This window comes from Taudactylus pleione, unplaced genomic scaffold (assembly GCF_031769625.1).
Source record: "Taudactylus pleione unplaced genomic scaffold, aTauple2 ptg001588l, whole genome shotgun sequence".
NCBI classification, from domain to species: Eukaryota; Metazoa; Chordata; class Amphibia; order Anura; family Myobatrachidae; genus Taudactylus; species Taudactylus pleione.
The window spans coordinates 148,216-168,397 of record NW_028285985.1 but is presented as its reverse complement, the minus strand read 5'-3'; the positions used below and the strand labels follow the sequence as shown (position 1 = coordinate 168,397).

The following is a 20,182-nucleotide window of genomic DNA, read 5'->3' as shown; positions in this document are numbered from 1 at the left end:
GGCGCACGCTTGGCACTACTTTGTTGATGCACGTGCGGCTACTGCGCACACAATTCACAAACACAGAAAATAATTTTTTTTTTGGTTTGGACTGGAGTGTACTTTCGGGGGTTACAGCACCCTTAACGGTCAAGCCAGCCGGCCCTTTACTTATGACACAGGCGCACGCTTGGCACTACTTTGTTGATGCACGTGCGGCTACTGCGCACACAATTCACAAACACAGAAAATAATTTTTTTTTTGGTTTGGACTGGAGTGTACTTTCGGGGGTTACAGCACCCTTAACGGTCAAGCCAGCCGGCCCTTTACTTATGACACAGGCGCACGCTTGGCACTACTTTGTTGATGCACGTGCGGCTACTGCGCACACAATTCACAAACACAGAAAATAATTTTTTTTTTGGTTTGGACTGGAGTGTACTTTCGGGGGTTACAGCACCCTTAACGGTCAAGCCAGCCGGCCCTTTACTTATGACACAGGCGCACGCTTGGCACTACTTTGTTGATGCACGTGCGGCTACTGCGCACACAATTCACAAACACAGAAAATAATTTTTTTTTTGGTTTGGACTGGAGTGTACTTTCGGGGGTTACAGCACCCTTAACGGTCAAGCCAGCCGGCCCTTTACTTATGACACAGGCGAACGCTTGACACTACTTTGTTGATGCACGTGCGGCTACTGCGCACACAATTCACAAACACAGAAAATAATTTTTTTTTGGTTTGGACTGGAGTGTACTTTCAGGGGTTACAGCACCCTTTAACGGTCAAGCCAGCCGGCCCTTTACTTATGACACAGGCGCACGCTTGGCACTACTTTGTTGATGCACGTGCGGCTACTGCGCACACAATTCACAAACACAGAAAATAATTTTTTTTTGGTTTGGACTGGAGTGTACTTTCGGGGGTTACAGCACCCTTTAACGGTCAAGCCAGCCGGCCCTTTACTTATGACACAGGGGCACTCTTGGCACTACTTTGTTGATGCACGTGCGGCTACTGCGCACACAATTCACAAACACAGAAAATAATTTTTTTTTAGGTTTGGACTGGAGTGTACTTTCGGGGGTTACAGCACCCTTAACGGTCAAGCCAGCCGGCCCTTTACTTATGACACAGGCGCACGCTTGGCACTACTTTGTTGATGCACGTGCGGCTACTGCGCACACAATTAACAAACACAGAAAATAATTTTTTTTTGGTTTGGACTGGAGTGTACTTTCGGGGGTTACAGCACCCTTTAACGGTCAAGCCAGCCGGCCCTTTACTTATGACACAGGCGCACGCTTGGCACTACTTTGTTGATGCACGTGCGGCTACTGCGCACACAATTCACAAACACAGAAAATAATTTTTTTTTTGGTTTGGACTGGAGTGTACTTTCGGGGGTTACAGCACCCTTAACGGTCAAGCCAGCCGGCCCTTTACTTATGACACAGGCGCACGCTTGGCACTACTTTGTTGATGCACGTGCGGCTACTGCGCACACAATTCACAAACACAGAAAATATATTATTTTTTTAGCACTTGGGGGGAGCACCCCTGATGGACAGAGCACCCCCTGGACAACACTACAGCACCCCTTTAGGACTGGGACACTGCACAGGACTTTGGAACTGACTGCACAACACAGTCCAGCCAGCCCCTATGGACTTTGAAGTAGTGGACACAGCCCCTATTAACAACAGCAGCACAGCACAACACAGCCAGCCCCTATGGACTTTGAAGTAGTGGACAACAGCAGCACTACACTACACAGCACTAACTCCCACCCTCCCTCTTCACTGTCCACAGCCGAGTGAGAAAATGGCGCCGACGCGGGTACCTTATATAGGATCCAAAACCCGCGAGACTCGGAAGGCGGGATGATGACGTTTTGCCTCGATGTCAGATCCGAGTCAGGCGGGAAAAGTCGAGCCTGACTCGGATCGGACTCGGATCGGGGGGGCTCGGGGGGGTTCGGATTTCAGAAATCCGAACCCGCTCACCCCTAGTTTAAACCCAAATCCCGCTTGGCGGGGTCACTGGTGAACACCTCCCAGTAAGTTAGACTCCGCGCCTTTGGGCAGGTCTCGCCAACATCCGGTACATGTGGATGAGTAAGACATATATCCAGGCCCCTCGTCTCCGATTCCTTTCTCAACCTGGGTCCAAGTCTTCTAATGATCCTACAGAGAACCACCATAGCCCGAACGTTACAGTTACACAGCTGAGCGATGATCGGTGGCCTGTGCAGGTGTCGGCGTCACATGTCGGAGGTTGAGCGATGATCGGTGGGCTGTGCAGGTGTCGGAGTCACATGTCGCAGGCGTCATCTTTGTCGCTCGCAGTGCGGTTTTATTTTCAAAGTGATTGATGGGCAGCAGCCGTTTGTGGTTGGCAACAGTGAGGTGGTGACTGAAATGCAGGTGTAACGCGACCATGTTCAGGGCGTCTGCCTGCGACTGTGATCCCGTATGCGGTCAAAATAGCTCCGCCTTCTACGTTCCCGCAACCATTCTGTCTGATCATAGGGTTACTTGGAAGTTTTCTGATCTGCGACCAGTGGTACAGAGACGGAAGATCTGCGGTGTCTACATGGGCAGTCATAGGCTGACACCTCACTAGGGGGAGGGTCAGGGTCAGTCACTAGGGGGAGGGTTAGGGTTAGTCAATAGGGGGAGTGGATCACTGCTGATTGGGCAGACCCCCAGGGAAAGGTAAAGCCACGAGTTGGAACTTCTGATTAACGATTTTCTGACAAATCAAGGATATAGATTTTTATATTTAAATCAATATTAATATTATTTATGATTCCGTGTTTCCTTTTGATTACGACGATCCCTTAACGATCAGGAATATCGATACAAATCAGCCGACTATGGATGCTAAAATAGTTAAGTGTTTAATGCAGAATATTGCTATTATTATGGTATCCTGTGTTCCAAAATGTAATATATATATTTTTTTATAAAATCGTGTTGGATAAGTTATAAATAGATTTTCTTTCCCTAATTCAGTCATCACATAACTTCGTTTCTGAGCAGTTTTTGGAAACAATATTATCCAGATATGGGGCTAAGCAGCGAATGTGTGAATGGCGCACCCAGCAAATGCTTGTAATATGGATGATATCCCCGGGGGGACGTGTCCTCGTCATCTCTGTGTGATGGGGACAGATGATCGGAGCGCAGAGAGCAGGAATTCCAGGTTTAGCAGCTCGTTCTGAGGATTTATCATGTATCACAATAAGCTCAGGAAGATTTGTCCTAAACCCTTTGTAGAGAAGAGAATGAGAAGAATCTGCCACCCCTGAGCTCCGGCCCAGCGACTGGGTATCATGGGCAGAGTGTGACCTGCCAGCCATTCACTGGGCACAATACAAGGGCTGTGTCTGACCACTGGGTCTCATTGTTACGCACATGGAACATTACATATTAATATTTAGATGATCTCATATGGGGCCATATTTATAAAATAAATTGCAATTTTATCCAGAAAATAACAATATTTTTTGCATCGTGATCGCAATGATGTAATCGCGATCCGGGACATCGCTGGCAAAAATGCTGTGTCGTGGCGTATCCATCTCCCAGCATTCCTCCAGGTATTAAGAATATCCCTGCTTGTGCACAGATGATATAATCAGACTCACTGAGGTACTAATTTAGTCACCTGTGCTTAAGCATGGATATCCTGAAAACCAGGACTGAGTGCCTTTAAGGACAGCGTTTTTGAACCGCTGTTCTAAAATATATATTGCGCCCCTCCCCCCTATTTGCAGAATCCATCCAACCCAACGTGCAGCACCCCTGACCCCCAGTTCTTGCAGAGCCCCCCCCCCCATGTTCCCAGTCCCACCACCATTGCAGGGAGAGGTGGATACCAATGAGAGACACGGTGGGGAGGAGGGACCCAGTGGAAATTGAAGGGGGGGATGGGGAGGCATGAGGCTGGGGAGGCACAGAGGCTTTAGGGAACATATATAAAATATACAGGTTGAGTCTCCCATATCCGTAATTCTATTAACCGAAATATTCCAAAAACAGAAGTTTTTTTTGGCAGCCGTGACGTCATGACGTCACAGATCAATGACCAATCACTATCGGCGTGGGCGTGCTCCCCCCACTGCAGCGCACGCCAGGCACTTCGTGACACCCGCCGGACTCCCCCGCAACACCTGATGGACCCTATTGCAGTACCCACCCCCGCCGCCCATGCCAGGACTCACATGACACCTGCCGGATCACTCGCGACATCCACCGGACACCCCTGCTGCACACGCCAGGCCTCCTGTGACACATGCCGGACCCCTCCGCTGCACACGCCAGGCCTCCTGTGACACATGCCGGACCCCTCCACTGCACACGCCAGGCCTCCTGTGACACATGCCGGACGCCTCCGCTGCACACGCCAGGCCTCCTGTGACACACGCCGGACCCCTCCGCTGCACACGCCAGGCCTCCTGTGACACACGCTGGACCCCTCCGCTGCACACGCCAGGCCTCCTGTGACATCTCCTGGATCCCTCCGCTGCACACGCCAGGCCTCCTGTGACACATGCCGGACCCCTCCGCTGCACACGCCAGGCCTCCTGTGACATCTCCTGGATCCCTCCGCTGCACACGCCAGGCCTCCTGTGACACATGCCGAACCCCTCCGCTGCACACGCCAGGCCTCCTGTGACACATGCCGGACCCCTCCGCTGCACACGCCAGGCCTCCTGTGACATCTCCTGGATCCCTCCGCTGCACACGCCAGGCCTCCTGTGACACATGCCGGACCCCTCCGCTGCACACGCCAGGCCTCCTGTGACACATGCCGGACCCCTCCGCTGCACACGCCAGGCCTCCTGTGACATCTCCTGGACCCCCCCTGCAAGGTATTCTGAAAACCGAAATTATCCAAAATCCGAAATGCTCCTTGTCCCGAGCATTTCGGATATGGGAGACTCAACCTGTATATAAAAATTACCCTCGCAGAGAGATATATGTTATGCTCAAACTCCACCATTACAGCCCAGGTTTTAAGGATAACCAAGCTTGAGCACAGGTGAATTAGGATCGTAGTTGCTAATACGCTCGCAATCGGCTGATTGTTGCGTCCTGTGTATGCATCGCAGAGTGACTGACAGGAAGTTCCGTTTGTGGGTGGTGATGGGGGGGTGGTCTGAGAAATGCAGGCGTGCCAGTGCGTTCGGACGCCGTTACAGGGGCGTGCATAAATTAGTCACTGTGATGCCATACGCAGCCTGAGGCCTCATACTGTACGTCGAGGTTAGTAATTCCTGAGTAAGGAAAATGCTATTCCATTCGCAGTTGTTATCCGTAGTGAATCAGGACCTTAATTAGTACCTCAGTAAATCTGATTAACCATCTGGGCTCAAGCATGGATATCCTTAAAACCTGGACTGTAATGGCAGAGTTTGGGAAGCTCTGCAATATGCTGCACCATATACAGTATAGATTATCCTGGCATATATATGCTATGCTGCGAGACATGGGTGTAACTACCACAGGTGTATGGGGGCACAGCGCTGAGGGGGCCCATCTTCCTTGTCACAGTTACATGTGTTATATACATTTATCACCATTGGGTGGTACATAGGGGCCCTTACTAACGTTTGCTATGGGGCCATTAAATACCTAGTTACGCCCCTATATACATTTTGAGGCGTTATATAGACATTGCCAGGATTTATCTGTAGTGTCACTCAGGGACTTCTGCAAAACCTATACAGTCATTATCCCGTATACTGTGTGTCATGTGTTCTCTTGTGTTTTGTCAGCTGTGTGACTGGGGGGTGATAGAGCAGCACATTATACCTCTCCTGGGGGCTGTCCCTGGCTCTATAATTAGCTGCCTCCCCCCCCCCCCCCCCGTGTCACAGGAGCCGCTCGCTGAGAGTCCTCTTAGTCACCCCAAACCCTTAGCAGGGGCAGCTATCCGACAGAGGCACCATGAGGAAAGCAGGTGAGTGCGGGGAGGCACAGGGGAGGCACAGGAGAGGCACAGGAGAGACACAGGAGAGACAGAGAGGGGGAAATGGGGAGAAATGAGAGGTAGAGGGGAGGAAGAGAGAGAGCACACAGGAGAGGACACATGTGACTGTCACTCATATAATGAGACCTAAAATAACCCCTCAGTGTAACTGAGAACATTGCACATTTATCTGATTCCTTGTGTTACGGGGAATATTCTGTATATCTGGGGATCATCACCCCTAATCCTCTCTATAACGCAGTAACACCTTGTATAATGCCAAATCCTCTTATTTCTACCTCTTTATTCCTATAGACTTGGATTTCTCTGGAAATGTACAGTAGCCACTAGAATCTTCTATCCCTATAGTTTCTACTCGTATAATTCTATACTAAACATCACTATATTGTTCTATGGTCCCTGTTATTGCGATCCATTACCTGTAAGGTCATCTTCTGGCTGTAGGGGGCGCACCTATAATGACTGGGATTCTCATGCAACCCTCCCTTACTATGATGGAGCAGCCCATATCACCTGCACTCCAAGTAAGACACCTAAGCTAGGTACACACTGGGCCTGATTCAGACCCTTTCGCTAGGCTGCGCTCGCACGTAGCCTGCCGATGTTTGCAATGTGCACATGCGTACGCATCTCAGTGCGCAAACCAGTCCATGCGATTACGAAGCGAACGCCCTTTGTGCATAGACACCTGACTAGCTTGAGTGACAGGACGAGCCGTTTGTGGGTGGTGACGGGGGGTGGTCGATGGTAACGGAGGAGTGGGTGCGAACGCAGGCATGTCTGTACGTCCTAACACAGTTTCATGGGCGTGCATAATTAACAGGCAGCGTCATAGTACACGTCACATGGCTGAATTACACGCAGCAGCACTCGCAGTGTTTGCGGTAGGGTCTGGTCAGCCACAAGTACTGTGTATGGGTCCGATGTTACCGATTGTTACATACAGATGACGTATGTTTACTAAGGGAAAGTGGGCGTCTTAAGACAGGCTGGTGGGCTTCTAAATACACACCGCGATCGCTCGCCATGACATAGTGGGCGTGCTAATGCCTTGCCGTACGATCGCGGGATTTGCATACTCAGGCTGCTGACAGCGGCGTGCCAACGCATCTAACGAGTGGGGCTGAATTGTGCCCACTATGCAATAACTGGGACGATTTTTATGCAAAATGACGGTCCCGATATCTGTACTACACACTATGGGCGGGATGCAGGCAGGGGAGAAATGCGGTCACACCCCAATAATGCCAGTCACACCCCAATAATGCCAGTGTGATCGCATTTCTCATATGCACCAAACCCCAGAATGTGATGCACTCTGGGGTTTGGATGTGGTGGGTACTTCCATCTTCCTGATGGCGTTCCCCTATAGAAGGTTATGGGCTTCTGTCCGCAGAGCGCTGATAGAGGTATCCATCAGATCCCTCCCAGCACCCCCGCGGCACATGTCATTCAGCGCATGCGCAGAAGGACGCCATAGAGAGCAGTCATTTGCGCATACATGCTGACAATCAGCCCCCTGGGGCAGCGTAATCACGTCATCGTGGCCCCGCCCCCTCTTCATAATGCCGTTATATTTGGCACTGTGAAGCAGGGGGCGGGGCCACGATGACGCAATACAGCGCGAATCGCGTCACCATCTCCCCCGCTGTGGGGATTTCTAGTGGATTCTGGGGGGAGGTCGGGAGAGTTGGGGAATGTCGGGAGGCCTGCCTGCCTTTCTGGGGGGCTAGGAAAATCAGGAGGCTCCCAGGCAATCTGGAAGGGTAGGCCTGCCTGCCTTTGCACATTCCTTCATCTATACCAGCTTTACCAACGGCGCCATGCATGTGAACAGCGGCAGGATGCATTACATCCTGTACGCGATGCGTCGTGCACAGGGCTGCCATCAGAAAGTGCGGGGCCTGGGACTGATAAAATTGGCAGGGCCCCCCTATCCCCGCTACCTACAAATAAAAAATGTGGCCAATAAATATCAAGCCAGAGCCCCCCTTTTATGTGTGTCCAGCCAGCCCCCCTTCTGCGTGTCCAGCCAGCCCCCCTTCTGCGTGTCCAGCCAGCCCCCCTTCTGCGTGTCCAGCCAGCCCCCCTTCTGTGTGTCCAGCCAACCCCCCTTCTTATGTGTGTCCAGCCAGCCCCCCTTCTTATGTGTGTCCAGCCAGCCCCCCTTCTTATGTGTGTCCAGCCAGCCCCCCTTCTTATGTGTGTCCAGCCAGCCCCACTTCTTCTGTGTGTCCAGCCAGAGCCCCTCCTTCTTCTGTGTGTCCAGCCAGAGCCCCTCCTTCTTCTGTGTGTCCAGCCAGAGCCCCTCCTTCTTCTGTGTGTCCAGCCAGAGCCCCCCTTCTTATGTGTGTCCAGCCAGAGCCCCCCCTTCTTATGTGTCCAGCCAGAGCCCCTCCTTCTGTGTCCAGCCAGAGCCCCCTCCTTCTGTGTCCAGCCAGAGCCCCTCCTTCTTCTGTGTGTCCAGCCAGAGCCCCCCTTCTTATGTGTGTCCAGCCAGAGCCCCCCCTTCTTATGTGTCCAGCCAGAGCCCCTCCTTCTTCTGTGTCCAGCCAGAGCCCCCTCCTTCTGTGTCCAGCCAGAGCCCCCTCCTTCTGTATCCAGCCAGAGCCCCCTCCTTCTGTATCCAGCCAGAGCCCCCCCTTCTGTGTCCAGCCAGAGCCCCCCCCTTCTGTGTCCAGCCAGAGCCCCCCCTTCTGTGTCCAGCCAGAGCCCCCCCTTCTGTGTCCAGCCAGAGCCAGCCCTTCTGTGTGTCCAGCCAGAGCCCCCCCTTCTTCTGTGTGTCCAGCCAGAGCTCCCCTTCTTCTGTGTATCCAGCCAGAGCTCCCCTTCTTCTGTGTGTCCAGCCAGAGCTCCCCTTCTTCTGTGTGTCCAGCCAGAGCTCCCCTTCTTCTGTGTGTCCAGCCAGAGCTCCCCTTTTTCTGTGTCCAGCCAGAGCCCCCTTCTTATGTGTGTCCAGCCAGAGCCTCCCCTTTTTCTGTGTGTCCAGCCAGAGCTCCCCTTCTTCTGTGTGTCCAGCCAGAGCTCCCCTTCTTCTGTGTGTCCAGCCAGAGCTCCCCTTCTTCTGTGTGTCCAGCCAGAGCTCCCCTTTTTCTGTGTCCAGCCAGAGCCCCCTTCTTATGTGTGTCCAGCCAGAGCCTCCCCTTTTTCTGTGTGTCCAGCCAGAGCTCCCCTTCTTCTGTGTGTCCAGCCAGAGCTCCCCTTTTTCTGTGTCCAGCCAGAGCCCCCTTCTTATGTGTGTCCAGCCAGAGCCCCTTCTTATGTGTGTCCAGCCAGAGCCCCCCCCTTCTGTGTGTCCAGCCAGAGCCCCCTTCTTCTGTGTGTCCAGCCAGAGCCCCCCTTCTGTGTGTCCAGCCAGAGCCCCCCCTTCTGTGTGTCCAGCCAGAGCCCCCCCTTCTGTGTGTCCAGCCAGAGCCCCCCCTTCTGTGTGTCCAGCCAGAGCCTCCCCTTCTGTGTGTCCAGCCAGAGCCCCCCCTTCTGTGTGTCCAGCCAGAGCCCCCCTTCTTCTGTGTCCAGCCAGAGCTCCCCCTTCTTCTGTGTCCAGCCAGAGCCCCCCCTTCTGTGTGTCCAGCCAGAGCCCCCCCTTCTGTGTGTCCAGCCAGAGCCCCCCCTTCTTCTGTGTGTCCAGCCAGAGCCCCCCTTCTTCTGTGTGTCCAGCCAGAGCCCCCCTTCTTATGTGTCCAGCCAGAGCCCCCCCTTCTTATGTGTCCAGCCAGAGCCCTCCCCTTCTTCTGTGTCCAGCCAGAGCCCCCCCTTCTGTGTCCAGCCATAGCTCCCCCATTCTGTGTCCAGCCAGAGCCCCCCCTTCTTCTGTGTCCAGCCAGAGCCCCCCTTCTTCTGTATGTCCAGCCAGAGCCCCTTTCTTCTGTGTGTCCAGCCAGAGCCCCCCTTCTTCTGTATGTCCAGCCAGAGCCCCCCCCCTTCTGTGTGTCCAGCCAGAGCCCCCCTTCTTCTGGGTGTCCAGCCAGAGCCCCCCCCTTCTGTGTGTCCAGCCAGAGCCCCCCTTCTGTGTGTCCAGCCAGAGCCCCCCCTTCTTCTGTGTCCAGCCAGAGCCCCCCCTTCTTCTGTGTGTCCAGCCAGAGCCCCCCTTATGTGTGTCCAGCCAGAGCCTCCCCTTTTTCTGTGTGTCCAGCCAGAGCTCCCCTTCTTCTGTGTCCAGCCAGAGCCCCCCCCTTCTGTGTCCAGCCAGAGCCCCCCCTTCTGTGTCCAGCCAGAGCCCCCCCTTCTGTGTCCAGCCAGAGCCAGCCCTTCTGTGTGTCCAGCCAGAGCCCCCCCTTCTTCTGTGTGTCCAGCCAGAGCTCCCCTTCTTCTGTGTGTCCAGCCAGAGCTCCCCTTCTTCTGTGTGTCCAGCCAGAGCTCCCCTTCTTCTGTGTGTCCAGCCAGAGCTCCCCTTTTTCTGTGTCCAGCCAGAGCCCCCTTCTTATGTGTGTCCAGCCAGAGCCTCCCCTTTTTCTGTGTGTCCAGCCAGAGCTCCCCTTCTTCTGTGTGTCCAGCCAGAGCTCCCCTTCTTCTGTGTGTCCAGCCAGAGCTCCCCTTCTTCTGTGTGTCCAGCCAGAGCTCCCCTTTTTCTGTGTCCAGCCAGAGCCCCCTTCTTATGTGTGTCCAGCCAGAGCCTCCCCTTTTTCTGTGTGTCCAGCCAGAGCTCCCCTTCTTCTGTGTGTCCAGCCAGAGCTCCCCTTTTTCTGTGTCCAGCCAGAGCCCCCTTCTTATGTGTGTCCAGCCAGAGCCCCTTCTTATGTGTGTCCAGCCAGAGCCCCCCCCTTCTGTGTGTCCAGCCAGAGCCCCCTTCTTCTGTGTGTCCAGCCAGAGCCCCCCTTCTGTGTGTCCAGCCAGAGCCCCCCCTTCTGTGTGTCCAGCCAGAGCCCCCCCTTCTGTGTGTCCAGCCAGAGCCTCCCCTTCTGTGTGTCCAGCCAGAGCCTCCCCTTCTGTGTGTCCAGCCAGAGCCCCCCCTTCTGTGTGTCCAGCCAGAGCCCCCCTTCTTCTGTGTCCAGCCAGAGCTCCCCCTTCTTCTGTGTCCAGCCAGAGCCCCCCCTTCTGTGTGTCCAGCCAGAGCCCCCCCTTCTGTGTGTCCAGCCAGAGCCCCCCCTTCTTCTGTGTGTCCAGCCAGAGCCCCCCTTCTTCTGTGTGTCCAGCCAGAGCCCCCCTTCTTATGTGTCCAGCCAGAGCCCCCCCTTCTTATGTGTCCAGCCAGAGCCCTCCCCTTCTTCTGTGTCCAGCCAGAGCCCCCCCTTCTGTGTCCAGCCATAGCTCCCCCCTTCTGTGTCCAGCCAGAGCCCCCCCTTCTTCTGTGTCCAGCCAGAGCCCCCCTTCTTCTGTATGTCCAGCCAGAGCCCCTTTCTTCTGTGTGTCCAGCCAGAGCCCCCCTTCTTCTGTATGTCCAGCCAGAGCCCCCCCCCTTCTGTGTGTCCAGCCAGAGCCCCCCTTCTTCTGGGTGTCCAGCCAGAGCCCCCCCCTTCTGTGTGTCCAGCCAGAGCCCCCCTTCTGTGTGTCCAGCCAGAGCCCCCCCTTCTTCTGTGTCCAGCCAGAGCCCCCCCTTCTTCTGTGTGTCCAGCCAGAGCCCCCCTTATGTGTGTCCAGCCAGAGCCCCCCCCTTATGTGTGTCCAGCCAGAGCCCCCCCTTATGTGTGTCCAGCCAGAGCCCCCCTTCTTCTGTGTGTCCAGCCAGAGCCCCCTTCTTCTGTGTCCAGCCAGAGCCCCCCCCTTATGTGTGTCCAGCCAGAGCCCCCCCTTATGTGTGTCCAGCCAGAGCCCCCCTTCTTCTGTATGTCCAGCCAGAGCCCCCTTCTTCTGTATGTCCAGCCAGAGCCCCCCCTTCTGTGTGTCCAGCCAGAGCCCCCCTTCTTCTGTGTGTCCAGCCAGAGCCCCCCCCTTCTGTGTGTCCAGCCAGAGCCATGGCCATGCATCCCGCCTTTTGAGGTAATCAGGAAAAAGCATAGGAGATATGGGCAGATTATCAGGAATGTGCGCACACTGCTCCGTATCCGGAACCCCAGGCCAAGATTATCGGTATTAACCGACAGATCAGATAATGGAATAAATGCGTTTGTTTTATGAAACTCGCAAACTTCACACAAATGCGCACTCCTGAGAAAAGATCAATCCAATTAGAAATGCCTGTTCTCGCTACTCGCGGCGAGGGTGGTTTATTTTTTATTGCATGTGACTAGTGAGAAGGGCATGAAAAAGTGTGGAAACCATCCTGGACCCCCCCAAAAAAGTGACACATTTGTTAGCAGAATCATAGAGAAGGTTGTGGCCATAAGGAAAGTACCGGAGGCTCCTCCTACATTGTCACATGACTGTTTTCTGCATGATAAAAGAATGTTAAATGATTATAAAAACTTTTTCGTTACATCTCTAACGAAATAAATGAAAAATGCAGAAAAGGTGATTTTGTGTTAATTTGAAGCCACTTTAAATTTTAAGAAAAGGAAGTAAAAAAAATGATAAAAGTAACAATAATTTTTCATTTTAAAAAACACTTGAATTAAATTTCGGATGCTTAAACTAACAAAAAAGTTGATTTTTGTGTAATTTGAGGCCAGTTTTTTTTAACACCCAAAAATGACATGTAACTATTTGGTCAATGAAGCTAACTTTACACCTCAAAATGCCTAATCACCGCCCCCTCCCCACCCACAAACGGCAGCAGACTGTCAGTAATTGGGATCGCAGAGCCGGTTATGTGCCTGCATTGATTCCCGAACATTGGGAATCTGCGTAGCGTGCAATGCTGAATCAGGCCCCGAGTTTCTCAGAGAAGCGCGCACAAAAAAACGCAATTTTCCTCTGAAAAAAAATGTGAGTTTGGAATTGGATTGCATCAGCAAATCGCAGTGCTAGTGTCGCGTGAGAACTGCTCGCACACGCCGACTCTCTCCTAACTGGATTGTCCCCTCACTACGGCCCTGATGCACTGAGAATCTATTCAGATGCCCGAAAAGTTGCAATTCCAGAACTTGCTCAGACTTGTAGTTCATAAGCACAGATCTTATTGATTGCATGAAATATAAATGTGACCGCAAATAAATCATTCAGAACACCCCCTACACCCCTACGTGTAGTAATGATCACACACTCCTCATCTATAACAGGTATAAGGGGCCTATTCATCGTACCTAAACTGTAATCTGTGCTGTTCATGCGCTGTTACAATCGTTAACCCATCGCATGCACAGCACTGCCTACAGCTGCGGTAATTTTGTGCTCCCGCTCACCTGCCCCCCCCCCTCCACCCCTGCTTCACTCCCCCCCGTTCAGCACTTACCTGCCCGCGCAGCAGCCTCCGGCTCCGTCTGCTATGCTGTCATGTGTTCTCCCAGCAGAGCTCCGTAGTTCAGAGAAAAAAAAAAAAAAAGTTATTTTTCTTTTCTAAACTTTATTGTGCTCTGCTGGGAGAACACATGACAGCATAGCAGATGGAGCCGGAGAAGAGTCCAGAGCGCCAGAGGGAGATGCCGGGGGACCTGCCCACGCTGACACAGGTGAGTGTTACCTACTATACGCCACAACCAGGGCCGGATTAAGGTCTGTGGGGGCCCCAGGGCAACAAACTTGTGGGGGCCCCCATCAATAAAATTATCAAAATGATATAAGGGTGATGTTATAAAAAAGTATAATATATCAACCAGCATTGTGATTGTTTTCAATCCCTTAAAAAAGATGATATAGGGACCTATGTATTAATAATCGAGGAACTGCCACGATTATTAAGGTTCCATATCGCGGGTAATATTTTCAGTTTTAATAAAAATATTACCGCTATGTACTAAGGGGAATTTGCAGGGACAGCGGTTTCAGTAACTGCTGTCCCTGCGAGTTATATCCCTGGATTTTCTGTAAGTCTTCTCTGGGGTAAACTGACACTGCACATGCGCACAATGTCCGCTTCCGCTGCCGGCCGGAGGCTGCAGGAGCGATCGGAAGAATAAACTTGATAGTGTTTTTTTAAAAAAATCACAACAATACAAATAGTACTTTACAAAATGTATTATAATGTTATATTTAACTTGGATTTAGGAGTGGCCATCTCCATTCTGCTTTAGACAGATAGATAGATAGATAGATAGATTGATATGAGATAGATAGATAGATTGATATGAGATAGATAGATATATATGATAGATAGATAGATACGTAGATTATAGATAGATTTCAGATTAGACTTCAGTCCCCTTGATCTTCATTGGTTTATTCCATTTGCATATACATATATATATACACACAATAGAAAAAATAGACAGCGGCACTGGAGGTCTTGAAAGTGAATAATATATTGTGACAATATATTATTCACTTTCAAGACCTCCAGTGCCGCTGTCTATTTTTTCTATTGTCTACATGCAAGTTTGCCGAGGGCACGGGGGCCACATCGTCATTATCTTGGAGTGACGAATCACCGGTCCTGTATATGTGTGTATATATATATATTTATTTATTGTGTGTATGTGTATATATATATATATACACACACAAATTACTTTCAAATGCTCATATAATATGTTTATTATAATTTATAGTATTGGGTGTTTTAGTGGGGGGACAGCGGGCTACCTTCGTTTCAGCTCTCGGGCTCACTGCTCTTTTGCCTGGGGAAACGCTGAGGAGGCTCCTTGGGTGTCCGTCTCAGCAGCTGCTCTGTCGCCTCGCACGCACTGTAGGCTGCCAGGCTCACTGTGGACCAGTCACAGTCTCCTCAGCAGGGCCGGATTATAGGCAGCTGATCCTTTACAGCCGACTCCATTCTTGGCGAGTCCTCGGCAGCTGCTGTAAGGGAATAGCTGAGCTGCCGGGGACCGCAGCGGAGGCAGCTAAATGCTGTACTCCCTTTTGTAAGTAGTAGTAGTTGCCGGAGGACGGGTACAGGGTGTGGGGGCCCCCACACTGACGTATGGTAACACCATCAAATTCCAAAAATACATAATTTTCTGAATTTGATTAATTGCCTAATTTCCATCTCCCCATACTAATCTACTAATGTACTAATATCCACATACTAATGTACTAATGTATAGGGAGTGTGGAAATTAACGCAGGGGGACTTAGCAAGGAGATATCAGTGTTATCTCCTGTGTTAAGTATCTTCATGAATACTAAAATAACGTTAATTAAGGAAAATGTCCTTAAAAACTTTATTTTAGTGTTTATGAATAGGCCCCATAATCATCACACACTCCTCATCTATAACAGGGATACTCATCACACACTGCTCATCTATAACAGGGACACTCATCACACACTGCTCATCTATAACAGGGATACACATCACACACTGCTCATCTATAACAGGGACACTCATCACACACTGCTCATCTATAACAGGGATACACATCACACACTGCTCATCTATAACAGGGACACTCATCACACACTGCTCATCTATAACAGGGACACTCATCACACACTGCTCATCTATAACAGGGATACTCATCACACACTGCTCATCTATAACAGGGACACTCATCACACACTGCTCATCTATAACAGGGACACTCATCACACACTGCTCATCTATAACAGGGACACTCATCACACACTGCTCATCTATAACAGGGATACACATCACACACTGCTCATCTATAACAGGGACACTCATCACACACTGCTCATCTATAACAGGGACACTCATCACACACTGCTCATCTATAACAGGGATACTCATCACACACTGCTCATCTATAACAGGGATACTCATCACACACTGCTCATCTATAACAGTGATACTCATCACACACTGCTCATCTATAACAGGGACACTCATCACACACTGCTCATCTATAACAGGGACACTCATCACACACTGCTCATCTATAACAGTGATACTCATCACACACTGCTCATCTATAACAGGGATACTCATCACACACTCCTCATCTATAACAGGGATACACATCACACACTGCTCATCTATAACAGGGATACTCATCACACACTCCTCATCTATAACAGGGACACTCATCACACACTGCTCATCTATAACAGGGATACTCATCACACACTGCTCATCTATAACAGGGATACACATCACACACTGCTCATCTATAACAGGGACACTCATCACACACTGCTCATCTATAACAGGGACACTCATCACACACTGCTCATCTATAACAGGGATACTCATCACACACTGCTCATCTATAACAGGGATACACATCACACACTGCTCATCTATAACAGGGACACTCATCACACACTGCTCATCTATAACAGGGATACTCATCACACACTGCTCATCTATAACAGGGATACACATCACACACTCCTCATCTATAACAGGGACACTCATCACACACTGCTCATCTATAACAGGGATAATCATCACACACTGCTCATCTATAACAGGGATACTCATCACACACTGCTCATCTATAACAGGGACACTCATCACACACTGCTCATCTATAACAGGGATAATCATCACACACTGCTCATCTATAACAGGGATACTCATCACACACTGCTCATCTATAACAGGGATACTCATCACACACTGCTCATCTATAACAGGGATACTCATCACACACTGCTCATCTATAACAGGGATACTCATCACACACTGCTCATCTATAACAGGGATACTCATCACACACTCCTCATCTATAACAGGGATACTCATCACACACTGCTCATCTATAACAGGGATACACATCACACACTGCTCATCTATAACAGGGATACACATCACACTCTGCTCATCTATAACAGGGATACTCATCACACACTGCTCATCTATAACAGGGATACACATCACACACTGCTCATCTATAACAGGGATACTCATCACACACTGCTCATCTATAACAGGGATAATCATCACACACTGCTCATCTATAACAGGGATACTCATCACACACTGCTCATCTATAACAGGGATACTCATCACACACTGCTCATCTATAACAGGGATAATCATCACACACTGCTCATCTATAACAGGGACACTCATCACACACTGCTCATCTATAACAGGGATACTCATCACACACTGCTCATCTATAACAGGGATACTCATCACACACTCCTCATCTATAACAGGGATACTCATCACACACTGCTCATCTATAACAGGGATACACATCACACACTGCTCATCTATAACAGGGATACACATCACACTCTGCTCATCTATAACAGGGACACTCATCACACACTGCTCATCTATAACAGGGACACTCATCACACACTGCTCATCTATAACAGGGATACTCATCACACACTGCTCATCTATAACAGGGATACTCATCACACACTGCTCATCTATAACAGGGATACTCATCACACACTGCTCATCTATAACAGGGATACACATCACACTCTGCTCATCTATAACAGGGATACTCATCACACACTGCTCATCTATAACAGGTATAATCATCACACACTGCTCATCTATAACAGGGATACTCATCACACACTGCTCATCTATAACAGGGACACTCATCACACACTGCTCATCTATAACAGGGATACTCATCACACACTGCTCATCTATAACAGGGACACTCATCACACACTGCTCATCTATAACAGGGATACTCATCACACACTGCTCATCTATAACAGGGATACTCCTCACACACTGCTCATCTATAACAGGGACACTCATCACACACTGCTCATCTATAACAGGGATACTCATCACACACTGCTCATCTATAACAGGGATACTCCTCACACACTGCTCATCTATAACAGGGACACTCATCACACACTGCTCATCTATAACAGGGATACTCATCACACACTGCTCATCTATAACAGGGACACTCATCACACACTGCTCATCTATAACAGGGATACTCATCACACACTGCTCATCTATAACAGGGATACTCATCACACACTGCTCATCTATAACAGGGACACTCATCACACACTGCTCATCTATAACAGGGATACTCATCACACACTGCTCATCTATAACAGGGATACTCATCACACACTGCTCATCTATAACAGGGACACTCATCACACACTGCTCATCTATAACAGGGACACTCATCACACACTGCTCATCTATAACAGGGACACTCATCACACACTGCTCATCTATAACAGGGATACTCATCACACACTGCTCATCTATAACAGGGATACTCATCACACACTGCTCATCTATAACAGGGATACACATCACACACTGCTCATCTATAACAGGGACACTCATCACACACTGCTCATCTATAACAGGGACACTCATCACACACTGCTCATCTATAACAGGGATACTCATCACACACTGCTCATCTATAACAGGGACACTCATCACACACTGCTCATCTATAACAGGGATACACATCACACACTGCTCATCTATAACAGGGATACACATCACACACTGCTCATCTATAACAGGGATACACATCACACACTGCTCATCTATAACAGGGATACTCATCACACACTGCTCATCTATAACAGGGATACTCATCACACACTGCTCATCTATAACAGGGAAACTCATCACACACTGCTCATCTATAACAGGGATACTCATCACACACTCCTCATCTATAACAGGGATACTCATCACACACTGCTCATCTATAACAGGGACACTCATCACACACTGCTCATCTATAACAGGGATACTCATCACACACTGCTCATCTATAACAGGGATACTCATCACACACTGCTCATCTATAACAGGGATACACATCACACACTGCTCATCTATAACAGGGACACTCATCACACACTGCTCATCTATAACAGGGATACTCATCACACACTCCTCATCTATAACAGGGATACTCATCACACACTGCTCATCTATAACAGGGATACTCATCACACACTGCTCATCTATAACAGGGACACTCATCACACACTGCTCATCTATAACAGGGACACTCATCACACACTCCTCATCTATAACAGGGATACTCATCACACACTGCTCATCTATAACAGGGATACACATCACACACTGCTCATCTATAACAGGGATACACATCACACACTGCTCATCTATAACAGGGATACACATCACACACTCCTCATCTATAACAGGGACACTCATCACACACTGCTCATCTATAACAGGGACACTCATCACACACTCCTCATCTATAACAGGGACACTCATCACACACTGCTCATCTATAACAGGGACACTCATCACACACTCCTCATCTATAACAGGGACACTCATCACACACTGCTCATCTATAACAGGGATACTCCTCACACACTGCTCATCTATAACAGGGACACTCATCACACACTGCTCATCTATAACAGGGACACTCATCACACACTCCTCATCTATAACAGGGATACTCATCACACACTGCTCATCTATAACAGGGATACACATCACACACTGCTCATCTATAACAGGGATACTCATCACACACTGCTCATCTATAACAGGGATACACATCACACACTGCTCATCTATAACAGGGATACACATCACACACTCCTCATCTATAACAGGGACACTCATCACACACTGCTCATCTATAACAGGGACACTCATCACACACTCCTCATCTATAACAGGGACACTCATCACACACTGCTCATCTATAACAGGGACACTCATCACACACTGCTCATCTATAACAGGGACACTCATCACACACTGCTCATCTATAACAGGGATACTCATCACACACTGCTCATCTATAACAGGGATACTCATCACACACTGCTCATCTATAACAGGGACACTCATCACACACTCCTCATCTATAACAGGGATACTCATCACACACTGCTCATCTATAACAGGGACACTCATCACACACTCCTCATCTATAACAGGGACACTCATCACACACTGCTCATCTATAACAGGGATACTCATCACACACTGCTCATCTATAACAGGGATAATCATCTCACACTGCTCATCTATAACAGGGATACTCATCACACACTGCTCATCTATTACAGGGATACTCATCACACACTGCTCATCTATAACAGGGATACTCATCACACACTCCTCATCTATAACAGGGATACTCATCACACACTCCTCATCTATAACAGGGATACTCATCACACACTGCTCATCTATAACAGGGATACTCATCACACACTCCTCATCTATAACAGGGATACACATCACACACTGCTCATCTATAACAGGGACACTCATCACACACTCCTCATCTATAACAGGGATACTCATCACACACTGCTCATCTATAACAGGGATACTCATCACACACTGCTCATCT

At 49.7% G+C, this 20,182-nt stretch overlaps 1 protein-coding gene across 1 annotated transcript in view; it reads left to right on the top strand.

Annotated features, from left to right (window-relative positions):
• Positions 1 to 5,866: 5,866 nt before the first annotated feature.
• LOC148442264 (reticulon-2-like) overlaps positions 5,867 to 20,182 on the top strand; it is an 80,747-nt gene continuing 66,431 nt past the window's right edge. Inside the window, exon 1 of the mRNA XM_088464111.1 lies at positions 5,867 to 5,954. Coding sequence (XP_088320237.1) covers positions 5,942 to 5,954 — 13 coding nt within the window. The 5' untranslated portion in view covers positions 5,867 to 5,941. The remainder of the gene's footprint in view (positions 5,955 to 20,182) is intronic.